General features: G+C 39.3%; 2 protein-coding genes across 2 annotated transcripts; one reads left to right on the forward strand and one right to left on the reverse strand.

Moving 5' to 3' along the window:
- Window positions 1-178: 178 nt before the first annotated feature.
- Window positions 179-6,255, reverse strand: rnf167 (ring finger protein 167). The gene is made up of 10 exons (XM_028422287.1): window positions 5,836-6,255; window positions 4,225-4,344; window positions 4,053-4,133; window positions 3,809-3,946; window positions 3,643-3,730; window positions 3,473-3,563; window positions 3,236-3,341; window positions 2,933-3,026; window positions 2,665-2,745; window positions 179-2,537 (listed from the first exon to the last, which is right to left on the reverse strand). Exons 2-10 carry the CDS (start codon window positions 4,321-4,323, stop codon window positions 2,125-2,127), a joined length of 1,191 nt encoding a protein of 396 aa, XP_028278088.1. The 5' UTR covers window positions 4,324-4,344; window positions 5,836-6,255; the 3' UTR covers window positions 179-2,124.
- A 9,160-nt stretch (window positions 6,256-15,415) lies between these two features.
- On the forward strand, window positions 15,416-16,366 carry LOC114446546 (olfactory receptor 52K1-like). The gene has a single exon (XM_028422193.1). It carries the CDS (start codon window positions 15,416-15,418, stop codon window positions 16,364-16,366), a length of 951 nt encoding a protein of 316 aa, XP_028277994.1.
- The last annotated feature ends 445 nt before the right edge of the window (window positions 16,367-16,811 follow it).

The raw sequence follows: 16,811 nt of genomic DNA on the forward strand, positions 1-16,811 counted from the left end.
CAGCCAGGAGGAGAAGTCTGAATAATTTAAAACTTTGAGATATGTGAGGAATCTTAGATAAGGGGACACTTAAGAATGAGACTAAGATAAGATAATCCTTAATTAGTCCCCCAGATGTGACATAAAATCACATATCAGGGCACCATAGCATATGCTAATAACATACTCATTGGTATCATTGGTTTTTAGAGCTTTTATTATTAAGAATTACAGTATCATGTAGGTCAATAAGCCTTTGTAAGGAAGGTATCTAAACAAACGAATGGCAGCACAGTCCCATTTCAGTGTCATTTTTATCCTCCTCAAATCACGCAATAATTGCAGCTCTTCCACAGACATACTAAAGATTCTTAAATCTGCTTTATACATGAGATTTTTACTTCACTGTACAATACTTATCAAAGTGTGATAATCTAGGCACGTTCTAAAAATGAAAAATTTAGGGCTTACATTTTTTTAGTTGTTTCTGTCAACAGTCGGAGACGTACTGAGAAGAAAGAAAGGGTACAGTACAAAAGATATTTGAAAGATCTTGTAAAAAGTAAAACAACTGTTCTATTTAACGATACAGACAATTGCCTACAAGTGCCAATCAAATCTTAACAGTGTGGAGCCTTTTCTGTCAATCAGCAGTAAAATATAAAGCTGGAATGTTGATTTTACAGCCCTATTGATTCCCTCTAGATGCAACTTACCAAAGGACTCAGAAATTGTGAGCATTGTTTCCTCTGTTATTATCACAACTCAGATACCCCAAATCATTAGTTCTGGTTTTAGATTATGTCTGAATGTAGTGGAGTAAAATTAACACAGAGGAACCACTCAACACATTACACAGTACCACCACAGTGAATTCAGTGTATAGATACATTTGCAGAGTACTTAAACAATCCTCACCCTGTCAAGTGAGTGTGTAGTGAAAACACGTTGTGTTTGGCAAACAACTTTTCTATTTGTACTGCTTTTTATATTAATCAACAGCATGGACCCTACCAAGGTCATCTTATTATATGGACGAGCCAAATATATCTATTTTGTATGAATGTGTACAATTCGTTAAGGTGCAAATCAAGTTTGACTATCCTGGTCACAAATAAACCTGTAGAAACTCAAGCTCTCTTTCTCACTTGTCATAGTAAAAACACATTAAAAACAGGGAACAAGACAAGAATTTTCTAACCAGCAATATCAGACAAAAGAGGGGAAAAAAGGAGTGTCACTCTTATCCCTTCAACTTCCAAACATTTAACATACTCCAAGTAAATCAAGACCAACGTAAGGCAATAATTAATATTCTAAAAACACCTCCAGGGCCCCACAGATCACCATCATTGTATTCTGTTACATATAAAAATGGAAGAAAACAAATCATTTAAATATGTATGAATCTACATTTTACAGATTTACAAGACCAAAGCCCATTAACTCTCACTATGTTATTGTTTTACATACAAACTGACCTTTAATTTCTTTGCTATAAACCTGAGTTTGTGCAACTTGACAAACATAAAGCTAATAATATTTGTAACATATCAGTAAAAACGCAAAAGCAGCAAAGGTTGTATAGTATTGTTGCAATGATCTACCATATTGTTATTGTTAAATGAGAAAGAAATCACATAAAAAACAAAAAGTAACTTTAAAATTTGTGAAAAAAAAATGAACAAATAAAATTAAACATTTCCCCTCTGCCTCTGCTTATACATAGGGCTGTCTGATTAAAAAAAAAACGAATTAAGACAACATACAGCCTCCACATCGCATTATCCTTAAATCCTACACATAGAACCCTTTAAGTTTGACTTTAAGCACAATAACTTCAGCAACACAGGCGTCTTCTACAGGAGTTAAACTCATTTAAGTGGCCCATTTGTCTTGTGCACTGCGAGTGTGTAAGTCATGTGACGTGATCAAGTTCTGAATTACAACATGCATCATGTGTTTTGACACTTACAAGTGGAGTAAAAGATTCTGTTACAATCAACAAATGTGGCAGATTTTCAACACATTTAGCTAACCACAGAGAGTAATGCATGATAACAGCACACCCAATGATAGAAAGACCCTTTTTAGGTAAAACTAAGTCATCTTATTGCAGCTAAGTTCTGGCCATTAGATATCTACTCAGTCCCTACCAATGAGCTGAGCCGTGTCATCATCACTGTGGTGCTTGTTCTCTCCTGCGTCATCACTGTCTGAGTCTGTGTCTTTCTCTGGGGAGTAATAGCCATCATAGCCCAAAATGGGTGAATCGCAGTGTGCAGAAGAGGGGAGGCACTGGGCAGTGGTGGTGGTGGTGGTGGCTGAATAAGCTCCCGGGCTCCCTGTGGGGGACCCAGGATTGGAAGGCCGAAGCAGAGGTGTGCGCTCCGAGTCTGCTTCACCCTCTGGTCCTTCTTCCTCTCCACGTCCTCCTGTTTCCTCCTCAGACTCAGACTCTGACTGTTCCTGATTGTTCCGGGTGACGCGCTGTTTGCAAACAGGACATGTCTTCTTGGTCTGCGTCAGCCATGGGTCTACACACTTGCAGTGATAGGCTTGTAAAGAATCAACAAAATGTAGGTCAGACATGTTACAGGACAATTAAACTATACTGACTGTAATGTAGTCATTATACAGCTTATACAATAAAATGATCACCATTATATGATATGGAGTATTTACCATGTGAACAAGGTAAGACCCGCAACTTGTCTCCTTCTTCATACTCATCCAGACAGATTGCACAAACATCATAGTCATCTCCTGAAATACAAGAGTTTATCAACAAGGGTACACCCTGGACAGGTCACCAGTCCAAGTTTATCAACTAAATTATTCAAATTTGTAGTTCAAGTGTTCATAACATTTCAACATAACTCTCTCTATATGCAAAACTTAAATTAGAGCCAGGGAAAATATGAAAAAAAAAGGTTCACAACAATTTTGTTACCTTTAACGAACTTGTGTGTTGGAATCCGCTTCAGTTGTTCTTTGGTCAGGCGGTTTTTCCTCAGTCTTTTTCTATACTGTACACATCGAATGACCTGAACAAATGAAAGAAGGCAGGAGTGACATGAAGATTTTTTTAAAGGATCCATTCATAATAAGAAACTGATTAGAACAGTTGAAGGTTTAAGGCAATAATCCAAATACTAAGAAACTCTTTGAACAACTGTAAACATCAAGATTATTTTAGAAAACATGCTCAACTCTAAATAAAGTTCCTAGGAGACATCAAGTCACACACACTTACCAAGACAACACACATCACAAGAATGATCATGCCTACTACTCCAGTGAAGGGAATAAGGTAGAATGACAGTGGAAAAGCAAATTCTGGCTTGAGGATCACATAGGCTCTGCAGACCAAAAAACAAGAGTAATGCATCAGATAAGAAATATAGTATTATTGTTGCGTAAAAATCTAATGCTGTATGTAAAAGTACTGAAAACGGCTTGCTTTTGTAATTATGAAAACATTTATTCATACCCTGGTCCCGGAATTATGAAATTCCTGAGAATCTCAGAAGCATAGAAGCTAGTGAAGACAGATGGGATGTCAATCTGGTCTGCAATAGTATCTGGGAAACAAAACAAGATTATGCAAGATACTTTGAATGTGCTAGTGTGTGAAATTGTGCATATTTTATAAATACTTACAGTTACTGTAGTTCATGTTGAGCAGAGTGTCTGCATGCATGTTGTGAACGATTGCCGCATCGTATCCAGCTTGCTGTGCATGCAAAACCTGAAACCAGTTTGTTACTTTAGGCCAGTGTACTTAACAAACACCAAAAATGATTTGATGTACACAAGTACTACTGACCTTTATGTCAAAATTGCAATCATAGCGCCTGATGAGAACAACAAATTTGGTGGTGTTAGCATTAAAAGATGGGGGCAGTGAGGGAGGAGGATCTATTGGTGCACAGCCATTGAGTGGATGAGATGCCACCAAAAGTCCCTTTTGTACGAAAAAAAGAAAAGAAAAATTAATAAAAACACAAAGCAATAAAAGTGTGTTATACCATGATTTTGTGTATGCATTTCTTTTAATATGCTGCGCGCACCATCAATCCATCTTTAGGCAGCGAAGCTCCAAATAAGGCAGGCAAGTCCTCAAACAACATGGAGGTCATATTGCTATAATGCTGCAGAGAAGATACAAGAATTTATACAATTTTAAAGAGAATCTGAAAAAATTCAATTCAGTCTTTGAATTAACACTCAAAGATTACTTACAGCATATATGTAGGCATGCGTGGTTGAAGAAACCATTATGCTGCACAAGACCAGGACACTCAATTGAGCTTGCCCACACCAAATACCAAGGTGACCCATCCTTGGTTGTTTACAGTAGCACTAACATTTGGAAAAAAGAACAGAACACCAAGACATCATCAGACACACATCAGAGGGAAAGAGCTTCAGGTTTTTAAGCAAAGCTGTTCTCAGTGTGACTCCAGCCTGACATTAACATACTAATACAAACAAACAATTCAGGTGGTAATTCTGTGTAAATATGCACATGCAAATGAGGAATTATGAAGTTGCTAATAGCATGCATTCTGTACTTTATTGTCATGCTGACTGTAATTTTGTTACTTTGTGAGAATGCAAATTATTTCTCTAATATGTACTTTTAGAAACAAAATGATACATTTGCATGAAATAATAAATGCCAAATAGTGGCTTTGACATACTGGAACCTACACAGGTAAGCAAGTTTATTACCCTGGCTCCAACAGTAATATGGTGATAACAACCAACAGTACAGGTGCATCTAAAATGATATAAAACATGACACACCATAGAAAATAATCTCATTTTTTAAATCAGGGTTAAAATGCTGCTGAATCATACCCAGTAATCAGCATTTTGCCCTGTTGGCCACAAACAAGTAACATTTAGTATTTTCCGGTAAGTTATTCAAAACAATATACAGCTTAAAGCCTGATGACAGCATGATTAACACACAATTCACAATTGGTGTAGTTAATTATTGAGCAACTTCTGATTGAGCAATTTCCCAGTGGGATTAATAAAGTATTTCTGATTCTGATTAACAGTGTTGAGTTTGATTGCATGTTACAGCAACTCAATTGCTAACAGAAAAACAAAGTGAAGATCTACATTTTTAGGATAGCCTGTCATCATGGTAACAGCAGAGGAGACCTCAAAAACCACTCCAACTTTGAGAGCCTGGCGTGTGGAATTAGAAAATTCTGAATATAAGTTTGATACAGCAGCATCTAATGAGCGTTTTAAGACTAAAATGGAGTCTGTAGCTTGAAATTTGTAGGAGGAGATACATTTGGCAGATGACCCTAATTAAAGGGCTCTCTCATAGACTCCTATGTTAAAAATGACACCGAAATTGCTTAATATTTAAAAACGTATAGTTTTTTGAAAAAACTTGACCCGGAATGTGATATATCTGTGATATGAACATTTTGATAGTTGAATGGCTGAAATCGGTCAATGTATGCTGAAGATATGCTGGGCCAAAAAACATACGGAAGCATAAAAAAGAAGAAGAAGAAAGGGTGAACAATAAAACACGCTGAAACACATTATTTTAACGCTGTTGTAACTGCATACAGGAAATCCGCAAATGACTCTCTATTGTGGCTTCTGTCGCAATGCTAAAGCTATTAACTATAGCTAATGTTTCCTCATCCCGTTTAGGGAACTTTATTTATCGGCCTGATAGGATAAACAGTGATACAACTCCCGCAGACTGTACATAGTACACAGTTGTAAGATCAGCTGTCGATTCAAATTGTGTCAAAATTCAAGCACACAACGTTGTCAAAAATCATGAATGTAAGGTTATTGCGTGAGGCTACATACCTTGGTATTCTGCTAATATTAGCTCCGTGAGGGGTGTAGTCGAAATTCTCTGAGCCGCTTCGCTTGGGTTCCTCACATGTAACGTGTTAAAATGCGTTTTTCTGCAACGTCTGACTATTTTCTCAAGAATTATATAATTTCACAAGGAACGGGACAAAACGGGAGGATTAACTTATCGCTAGCTGACGTTTGGCTAGTGTTAGCAGATGTTAGATAACAGTTATAATGTCGCCGTAACAGGTCTCTATATGTCCTTTTCCGTATTTTGTGTACATAGTAACATACACACTACGCAAACTATAAACTAATAATAATCTTTACGTAAAGAAAAAACACGAGTCTACATGCTAAATTTCGGTTTTCCCAGTTAGCTCGCTGCTGCTAGGTTTGTTTGTTATTGCTTCTTGCTCCCCTTTTCTTCTGCACACAACACTGGGAGACTGACTCACCAGCATCTTGACTCACAGCGCCACCTGCGGCCAGATGGACAAAAGGAATGAGTGGCAGGTTTCATGCAGATCTCTATGGCTCATAGACCCTAGTGGTTTATATAGATTTCTAATAACCACTTCTTTCTTAAAATTGCACAGCAAGCTGTGTCAGTCAAGATGTACAAAAAGATCCCAAAATCAACTTAAATTCATCAAGTCTTCCAAAGAAACCTACAAAACAGGCCCTCAGAGGCAGCTGATTTAGTACATTGTTTGTTTGAAACGGAAGATTTATATGACCATTTTTTTAAATCACCCACTTCTAAACAGCATACATTGGTGGAAATCCTATATTTAGGTTGCAGTCAACAGGCCCGATATTTAAATGCAAATGATTCTATGCATCTTTATCAGTAACAGTAAATGAATGAAAGCATGCAGAGAAAATGAAGACGGGCACATTTACAGACCAGTTTCACTGCTTTCAAATGATCAGATTTGACTCTGTCAGGTCTGTGAACACATTTCCTGTTACTCATACATGCACCTTACAGGAGATTATCCTCCTACATGAAATCCTGTGGGCGTAAGGAAATTGACTTTAAATATATCCAGCTTTAGGAAGCCTGCAGACAGAGCAGCCACAGTTAATGATGCATCATCCATCAGAGGGCGACACAAGACTCCACTCAGCTCAAGTCTTCAGACACCAAGCCACTGCTTCTTCAATACTGCCCTCAAGTGGAGCTAAGAGTTATAACTATTTACATTGCCTTGTTTTATAATGGCCTGTATAAGTGAATATTTTAACTCATCTGTGCAATTAGATGATCTAAGTCAATGCATTTTTACTGATAGTACTGGATAAATACAACATTATACAGATTTGGGGTGTACAGTCAGAGTTGTCAAGTCTCATATGAAACCATTCCTCTTTAGGACATTTAAAAGAGATGTGAATTTGCCATAGCTGCAGATTCTTTGCCTCTAATATACTGTACATATTCTTTGTATATGTTACATATAATGTCTGTTTTACCCTTTTTTAGCCAATTGCTATATGAAAATGACAGAGAGGAAAATAGTGTAAACAGAATTTGAGGAACTTTCTGTTTTGTGTGCTTAAAGGCCTTCACACACTAAACCACAATCCATCTATTAATATCAATACACATGTTGTCATTGTAAAGGCTGGCTGCCGTCTAAGCACAATCTCTAATTTTACAAGGGAATCAGGTTGAGAGTTAATTTTGATATATCTTCAGATGTTTTACAGACATAAATGTTCTTGGAGAATGATGTGTCAAATGTGTCTGAGCAGTTTTTTCACGATGTGAGACCAGCTGAAATCCATGTCACTGCTCACTGAACTTCCCAGTGCTAAGCTGCTTACCTTTGGGAGTTATGATTGCATTATGTGAGAGTCAGTCCTCTGTTGTCAATGTGTCAGACTCCCCAGAGCCTTCATGTCAGTAAAAACCCAGACCCACAGGTAAAAAGAGCCTGAGTGTAACCAATCAGTAAGAGGGTCTGTAAATGGCCTGTTTACTGAAGCATCAGCACGTAACCATTCTGTTGAGGACAAATGGCTGTTGCAAATAAAGTCACACATGTAGCCTAGAGTTTCTTTTGTTGGAGAAAAAAAATCATCAAATACCCAAAATATTTTTGCAATATTTTACTTCAACTCTGACATTTGAGCTGCAATAAAATCAGCAAAAAACACAAACAGTTAATTTAAGGTTACAAAGTCCATTATGTGACAGAGTTAGGAAGCCAAACAAAATCCTCCACAGTATTGTTTTCTGTTAGTCTCATCTTCTTCTGGCAGGCAGCTTGGCAGAGAAGACATGAAATCCTCATAGAAAATGAGACACACAGCACCTAAAGGAATACAAAAGAGACGCCATATTACATTTAAGTGGTAAGCACAATGTGTAACTGCATCTGTATGTTACACTTACAAGAAGCCTTTTCCACAGCCCAGAGGTCCAAAGAACAGCTCTGTTGGAAGGCAAACCTTTCTACACACTCCACTCAGACTGGGACAAGACCAAGGAAAGGATGCAGCTTCATTTTCAACAACTGCAATCACAGGTGGAGAACATTAACTGGGTTTAAAATAAACATCTGTTAAGATGGAAAATAGCCTACAATCTCCATAGGAGCTGCAAAGAAAACTCACATCAGGACTTACCATTAAGCAGTAAGACTACCAAAAGTGCCAGAGCAACCACACGACAGCAAAACATTCTTGCGTCTGAAAGCGTTCCTCCAAGAGTGAGGACCAGGCCGGGCTCTGTTTGTATTTTGGTCAGAAGGGAGGAGTGAAGTTAATATGAAGCAGCATACTGGTCACTGTGGTTTTTATTATAGAACTATGAGCATCCTTAAGAGAAGATAATCAAATTTAAGAAAACTTCATTACTGCGCCCAGCTCATGACCAAATGAGATAAACAGACCCAGAGACTGCCTTTTTCATCTGATTCAAAACACATGCTCATTCTTAACTCTTGTTGCTTTCTGACAGGACATTTTCTCACCAACTCACACTAATGCATCTATTTCTGTAGAGGAGAGCACATTTGCAGGAGGATTAAAATTCCTAGTTTTTAGCTTGTACAGCAGCTCTCTCCAGAAAGCATCAAAAGCAGTCATTTGAAACTCTATTACAGTACTTATTAAAAATAAATATAGTGCATTAAAGTTTTAGAGAGTATGTTTATCTACTCAATGCATCTTGCCGGTGCCATGTTGGGTTTTCATTACTGATGTCGTCCTCTGCGTCAGAAAAGACCACCAGTTTAGTGTTATAGGTGCTTTTACAAAGCCAAACAGTCAGGTTGAATTCTCTTCTGAGGGGTCGTGACCCAGTCAGGTCGTGAAGACTTTCATCAGTGTTGCATCAGTGTTTTCTAAAGGGAAGCCATTACTGTTTTTCTCCCAGTTGTCCTTCCTTAATCTCCAGGTGCTGTCCAGAGAATTCTCAATTGTGGAAAACAAACACTGGTGTCTAATTGCTGTCTAGAGGAATGGCAGCACAAAGTGGACTAATGACCTCTAATGTGTTTACCAACTTGTGGTGTAACACTGTTGGCTTAACTTGTGAATGTGATCAGCAGCTGGTGACCAAAAACTCTGCCCTTACACACAAATACAAGAAAGTAGCAGGACAACTTTTATTTGATCAATCAAAATAAAGATCAAAATAACAGGGACATACATTCTGGAGCTGCTTGCTGAAGAAAACTATGTAAGAGCAGGGTGCATCGTTTGGGATGTTTTTGTTTGCACAGGTGATTGTGTACCTAGAGTACTGATTGAATGATGTGAGGGTAATTTTACCTCTAGTATATCCAGAATATTAGGAAAGACTCAGCCTCATGTTTGGTGCCATATTCTATATGTCTCTAGTTGCATCATGAAACTGAAACATCAACGATTTGTCTAATATAAAAGAATATTTCAGTTTTGGTTTGAAGTTATTCTAAGTTTTGGCATCATCGGATTCTTTTGCCCTCCTTCCAGAGATGTTCACGTCAAAGTCCAGGTCGAGAATCAAGTCTTTGTAGTCGAGTCCAGGTTGAGAATCAAGTCTTTGTAGTCGAGTCCAGGTCGAGTCTCAAGTCTTTGTAGTCGAGTCCAAGTCGAGTCTCAAGTCTTTGTAGTCCAGTCGAGGTCGAGCATGAAGTCTTTGTAGTCGAGTCCAAGTTAAGTCTCAAGTGTTTGTAGTCGAGTCCAAGTCAACTCTCAAGTCTTTGTAGTTGAGTCCAGGTCAAGCATTAAGTCTTTGTAGTCGAGTCTAAGTCGAGCATCAAGTCTTTGTAGTCGAGTCTAAGTCAAGTCTCAAGTCTTTGTAGTCGAGTCCAAGTCGAGTCTCAAGTCTTTGTAGTCGAGTCCAAGTCGAGTCTCCAGTCTTTGTAGTCGAGTCCAAGTCGAGTCTCAAGTCTTTGTAGTCAAGTCCAAGTTGAGATCAAGTCTTTGTAGTCCAGTCGAGGTCGACTGGACCTTTGTAGTCGAGTCCAAATCAAGTCTCAAGTCTTTGTAGTCAAGTCCAAGTTGAGTCTCAAGTCTTTGTAGTTGAGTCCAGGTCAAGCATTAAGTCTTTGTAGTCAAGTCTAAGTCGAGCATCAAGTCTTTGTAGTCGAGTCCAAGACGAGTCTCAAGTCTTTGTAGTTGAGTCCAAGTCGATTCTCAAGTCTTTGTAGTCAAGACCAGGTCAAGCATCAAGTCTTTGTAGTCGAGTCCAAGTCGAGTCTCAAGTGTTTGTAGTCAACTCCAGGTCGAGCATCAAGTCTTTGTAGTCAAGTCCAGGTCGAGCATCAAGTCTTTGTAGTTGAGTCTAAGTCGAGTCTCAAGTTTTTGTAGTCCAGTCGAGGTTGAGTCTCAAGTCTTTGTAGTCGAGTCCAAATCAAGTCTCAAGTCTTTGTAGTCGAGTCCAAGTCGAGTCTCAAGTCTTTTTAGTCCAGTCAAGGTCGAGCATGAAGTCTTTGTAGTCGAGTCCAAGTCGAGTCTCAAGTCTTTGTAGTCGAGTCCAAGTCGAGTCTCAAGTCTTTGTAGTCCAGTCGAGGTCGAGCATCAAGTCTTTGTAGTCGAGTCCAAGTTAAGTCTCAAGTGTTTGTAGTCGAGTCCAAGTCAAGTCTCAAGTCTTTGTAGTTGAGTCCAGGTCAAGCATTAAGTCTTTGTAGTCAAGTCTAAGTCGAGCATCAAGTCTTTGTAGTCGAGTCCAAGACGAGTCTCAAGTCTTTGTAGTTGAGTCCAAGTCGATTCTCAAGTCTTTGTAGTCAAGACCAGGTCGAGCATCAAGTCTTTGTAGTCGAGTCGAAGTCGAGTCTCAAGTGTTTGTAGTCAACTCCAGGTCGAGCATCAAGTCTTTGTAGTCAAGTCCAGGTCGAGCATCAAGTCTTTGTAGTTGAGTCTAAGTCGAGTCTCAAGTTTTTGTAGTCCAGTCGAGGTTGAGTCTCAAGTCTTTGTAGTCGAGTCCAAATCAAGTCTCAAGTCTTTGTAGTCCAGTCCAAGTCGAGTCTCAAGTCTTTTTAGTCCAGTCAAGGTCGAGCATGAAGTCTTTGTAGTCGAGTCCAAGTCGAGTCTCAAGTCTTTGTAGTCGAGTCCAAGTCGAGTCTCAAGTCTTTGTAGTCGAGTCCAAGTCGAGTCTCAAGTCTTTGTAGTCCAGTCGAGGTCGAGCATCAAGTCTTTGTAGTCGAGTCCAAGTTAAGTCTCAAGTGTTTGTAGTCGAGTCCAAGTCAAGTCTCAAGTCTTTGTAGTTGAGTCCAGGTCAAGCATTAAGTCTTTGTAGTCGAGTCCAAGTCGAGTCTCAAGTCTTTGTAGTCAAGTCCAAGTTGAGATCAAGTCTTTGTAGTCCAGTCGAGGTCGACTGGACCTTTGTAGTCGAGTCCAAATCAAGTCTCAAGTCTTTGTAGTCAAGTCCAAGTTGAGTCTCAAGTCTTTGTAGTTGAGTCCAGGTCAAGCATTAAGTCTTTGTAGTCAAGTCTAAGTCGAGCATCAAGTCTTTGTAGTCGAGTCCAAGACGAGTCTCAAGTCTTTGTAGTTGAGTCCAAGTCGATTCTCAAGTCTTTGTAGTCAAGACCAGGTCGAGCATCAAGTCTTTGTAGTCGAGACCAAGTTGAGTCTCAAGTGTTTGTAGTCAACTCCAGGTCGAGCATCAAGTCTTTGTAGTCAAGTCCAGGTCGAGCATCAAGTCTTTGTAGTTGAGTCTAAGTCGAGTCTCAAGTCTTTGTAGTCCAGTCGAGGTTGAGTCTCAAGTCTTTGTAGTCGAGTCCAAATCAAGTCTCAAGTCTTTGTAGTCGAGTCCAAGTCGAGTCTCAAGTCTTTTTAGTCCAGTCAAGGTCGAGCATGAAGTCTTTGTAGTCGAGTCCAAGTCGAGTCTCAAGTCTTTGTAGTCGAGTCCAAGTCGAGTCTCAAGTCTTTGTAGTCGAGTCCAAGTCGAGTCTCAAGTCTTTGTAGTCCAGTCGAGGTTGAGTCTCAAGTCTTTGTAGTCGAGTCCAAATCAAGTCTCAAGTTTTTGTAGTCGAGTCCAAGTCAAGTCTCAAGTCTTTGTAGTTGAGTCCAGGTCAAGCATTAAGTCTTTGTAGTCGAGTCTAAGTCGAGCATCAAGTCTTTGTAGTCGAGTCTAAGTCGAGTCTCAAGTCTTTGTAGTCGAGTCCAAGTCGAGTCTCAAGTCTTTGTAGTCGAGTCCAAGTCGAGTCTCAAGTCTTTGTAGTCGAGTCCAAGTCAAGTCTCCAGTCTTTGTAGTCGAGTCCAAGTCAAGTCTCAAATCTTTGTAGTCGAGTCCAAGTTGAGATCAAGTCTTTGTAGTCCAGTCGAGGTCGACTGGACCTTTGTAGTCGAGTCCAAATCAAGTCTCAAGTCTTTGTAGTCAAGTCCAAGTTGAGTCTCAAGTCTTTGTAGTTGAGTCCAGGTCAAGCATTAAGTCTTTGTAGTCAAGTCTAAGTCGAGCATCAAGTCTTTGTAGTCGAGTCCAAGACGAGTCTCAAGTCTTTGTAGTTGAGTCCAAGTCGATTCTCAAGTCTTTGAGGTCAAGACCAGGTCGAGCATCAAGTCTTTGTAGTCGAGTCCAAGTCGAGTCTCAAGTCTTTGTAGTCAACTTCAGGTCGAGCATCAAGTCTTTGTAGTCAAGTCCAGGTCGAGCATCAAGTCTTTGTAGTTGAGTCTAAGTTGAGTCTCAAGTCTTTGTAGTCCAGTCGAGGTCGAGTCTCAAGTCTTTGTAGTCGAGTCCAAATCAAGTCTCAAGTCTTTGTAGTCGAGTCCAAGTCGAGTCTCAAGTCTTTGTAGTTGAGTCCAGGTCAAGCATTAAGTCTTTGTAGTCGAGTCTAAGTCAAGCATCAAGTCTTTGTAGTCGAGTCCAGGTCAAGTATCAAGTATTTGTCGTTGAGTCCAAGTCGAGTCTCAAGTCTTTGTAGTCAAGTCCAAGTCGAGTCTCAAGTCTTTGTAGTCGAGTCCAAGTCGAGTCTCCAGTCTTTGTAGTCGAGTCCAAGTCAAGTCTCAAGTCTTTGTAGTTGAGTCCAGGTCAAGCATTAAGTCTTTGTAGTCAAGTCTAAGTCGAGCATCAAGTCTTTGTAGTCGAGTCCAAGACGAGTCTCAAGTCTTTGTAGTTGAGTCCAAGTCGATTCTCAAGTCTTTGTAGTCAAGACCAGGTCGAGCATCAAGTCTTTGTAGTCGAGTCCAAGTCGAGTCTCAAGTGTTTGTAGTCAACTCCAGGTCGAGCATCAAGTCTTTGTAGTCAAGTTCAGGTCGAGCATCAAGTCTTTGTAGTTGAGTCTAAGTCGAGTCTCAAGTTTTTGTAGTCGAGTCCAAATCAAGTCTCAAGTCTTTGTAGTCGAGTCCATGTCAAGTCTCAAGTCTTTGTAGTCGAGTCCAAGTCGAGTCTCAAGTCTTTTTAGTCCAGTCAAGGTCGAGCATGAAGTCTTTGTAGTCGAGTCCAAGTCGAGTCTCAAGTCTTTGTAGTCGAGTCCAAGTCGAGTCTCAAGTCTTTGTAGTCGAGTCCAAGTCGAGTCTCAAGTCTTTGTAGTCCAGTCGAGGTCGAGCATCAAGTCTTTGTAGTCGAGTCCAAGTTAAGTCTCAAGTGTTTGTAGTCGAGTCCAAGTCAAGTCTCAAGTCTTTGTAGTTGAGTCCAGGTCAAGCATTAAGTCTTTGTAGTCGAGTCCAGGTCAAGTATCAAGTATTTGTCGTTGAGTCCAAGTCGAGTCTCAAGTCTTTGTAGTCAAGTCCAAGTCAAGTCTCAAGTCTTTGTAGTCGAGTCCAAGTTGAGATCAAGTCTTTGTAGTCCAGTCGAGGTCGACTGGACCTTTGTAGTCGAGTCCAAATCAAGTCTCAAGTCTTTGTAGTCAAGTCCAAGTTGAGTCTCAAGTCTTTGTAGTTGAGTCCAGGTCAAGCATTAAGTCTTTGTAGTCAAGTCTAAGTCGAGCATCAAGTCTTTGTAGTCGAGTCCAAGACGAGTCTCAAGTCTTTGTAGTTGAGTCCAAGTCGATTCTCAAGTCTTTGTAGTCAAGACCAGGTCGAGCATCAAGTCTTTGTAGTCGAGTCCAAGTCGAGTCTCAAGTCTTTGTAGTTGAGTCCAAGTCGATTCTCAAGTCTTTGTAGTCAAGACCAGGTCGAGCATCAAGTCTTTGTAGTCGAGTCCAAGTCGAGTCTCAAGTCTTTGTAGTCAACTTCAGGTCGAGCATCAAGTCTTTGTAGTCAAGTCCAGGTCGAGCATCAAGTCTTTGTAGTTGAGTCTAAGTCGAGTCTCAAGTCTTTGTAGTCCAGTCGAGGTCGAGTCTCAAGTCTTTGTAGTCGAGTCCAAATCAAGTCTCAAGTCTTTGTAGTCAAGTCCAAGTTGAGTCTCAAGTCTTTGTAGTTGAGTCCAGGTCAAGCATTAAGTCTTTGTAGTCAAGTCTGCCTCCTACCCTTAGTTTGAGTGTGTGTGCACTAACATGAAATCAAAAACTTAAATGTACCTAAATATAAATTATTATCATAGGTGAAGCAACTATGGAAGAGGATGAGGGCCACTGAAAAAATATTCTCAGAATTCCAATTTTTTTTCAGAATCTCAGAATTCTGAGAATAAGCCATGACCTTTTTTTTAAAATTTTTTCAGTAGTCCTAATCCTCTTTTATAGATGTTGTGATGAAGAACTCACTACTCTCATAAATTAATTACATTACATTTTGTCCACTTTATTTTTTCAATACATGATTCATCCTCATCTTTATTCACAGGTTAGAATTAATGTGACGTCGCCTGTTTGTTATTTACTGCAGTCACAATAGCAACCATCACTAGTAATATTGTTAATATACAGTAAACAAAAAAGCACAAATTTGGAGTCTGGGGAGAAAAAGGCTTTGGTGTCCATGGAAACAAGAGAACAGAGCGATGGTAAAAGACCGCCCAAGTTTAGGTGGCACAATCTGCCACCAGAGCAAGAGGACAATCAGGCACAGCAAACACAAGAGGTGGTTTCTAAATGTCTGCTTGTGTGTCAGTGATCCTTTGTGATATTTCACATATTGGTGTGAATTTTAGGAAGGATTTTAGGATTCTGAATATAACCTGTATTATGCTTTATTTTATGTCAGTTTATATTTTAAATGTATGCCTTTAATGAAACGTTTTTTTTTTTCTTTTACAGGATTTTCCTGAAAAATGGACAATGCGACATTAGAAACAGTCCACATGACTGCATATTCTGTCATGGAAAATCACAAGCACGAGGTGTTTAGTGTGTTCCTGCTGCTGTATGTCACGACTATCACTTTGAATTCACTGCTCATTTCTGTCATATACCAAAACAAGGAGCTGCATGCACCTATGAATGTGTTCACCTGCATGTTATCCATCAATGAAATATACGGCAGTAGTGCTATGTTACCTGCAGTCTTGGCTTTAATCTTATCCAAGACACATGAAGTACCTTTAAGGTGGTGCATGGCCCAGGTCTATTTCCTGCACACATACGCTAGTGGGGAATTCAGTATATTAGCTCTTATGGGATACGACAGATACGTCGCCATCTGTTACCCACTTCATTACCACACCATTATGTCTACTTCAAAAATGCTCAAGCTCATTGTATTCATAGGACTTTACCCACTGATTGTGTTTGGATGTTTATACTCTCTGACCATACAGCTGCGCTTTTGTGGAAATGTCATACCAAAACTGTACTGTGTGAACATGGAACTGGTCAAAAATTCATGTTTAAATCCACAGTACATAAGTATTGTGGGACTTGTTTTCATTTTTATTTTAATTGTCCCTCATGTTGTTATGATCCTTTTCTCTTATGTACAAATTTCCAGAGTATGTAGGAAGTTATCAAAAGAATCTCAATACAATGCTCTCAAAACGTGCATCCCACATCTCATTTCATTTTTTAACTACACTATCGGCTCCTTGTTTGAAATTATCCAATCTAGATTTCAAATGACTCATGTAGCTTTAGAGACACGGATTTTCTTGTCTTTATACTTTATCATCACTCCACCAATTATCAACCCGATAGTGTATGGACTCGGCACCCATTTAGTAAGAGCTCATATACTCAAACTGTTTTTGCCACGCAAGTTAGCAAAAGCAGTGACTGCAGCTTATTAAGGACTGAAAAATTCAGACACTATGATGCATAGAACGCTCGATACGCTGATTTCTGCACTGCCCTTTCTCTGCCATTTTCAATTTAACTGTGCTGACAAACATATCTATTTCACTTAAGGACCTGACAAATAATAATAATAATAATAATATTCAGAAAATACATGAAAGATACAATGTCTTTATACCACACATGGAATTATATTTTTAATCAATGAATAAGATGATGCACAACATATGTCTATATGTCTGTAAATATGTCAGTTTTTTTTAGAAGGATCATGAAAGCTTCTTCTTCCCTCTCAGGTCTCACTATAGTTTTCCCCTCAAATGTATTTAGAAATCAGAAAGTGTCTCATTTATCACCTGTTTCTGTGTTTTCAGACTTGTGTTCATAATCACTGTAATGTCTCAGTGCAAAAGTGAAACCTGCAGCAGATATTCAACA

Source organism: Parambassis ranga, chromosome 14 (genome assembly GCF_900634625.1).
Source record: "Parambassis ranga chromosome 14, fParRan2.1, whole genome shotgun sequence".
Lineage (NCBI taxonomy): Eukaryota > Metazoa > Chordata > Actinopteri > Ambassidae > Parambassis > Parambassis ranga.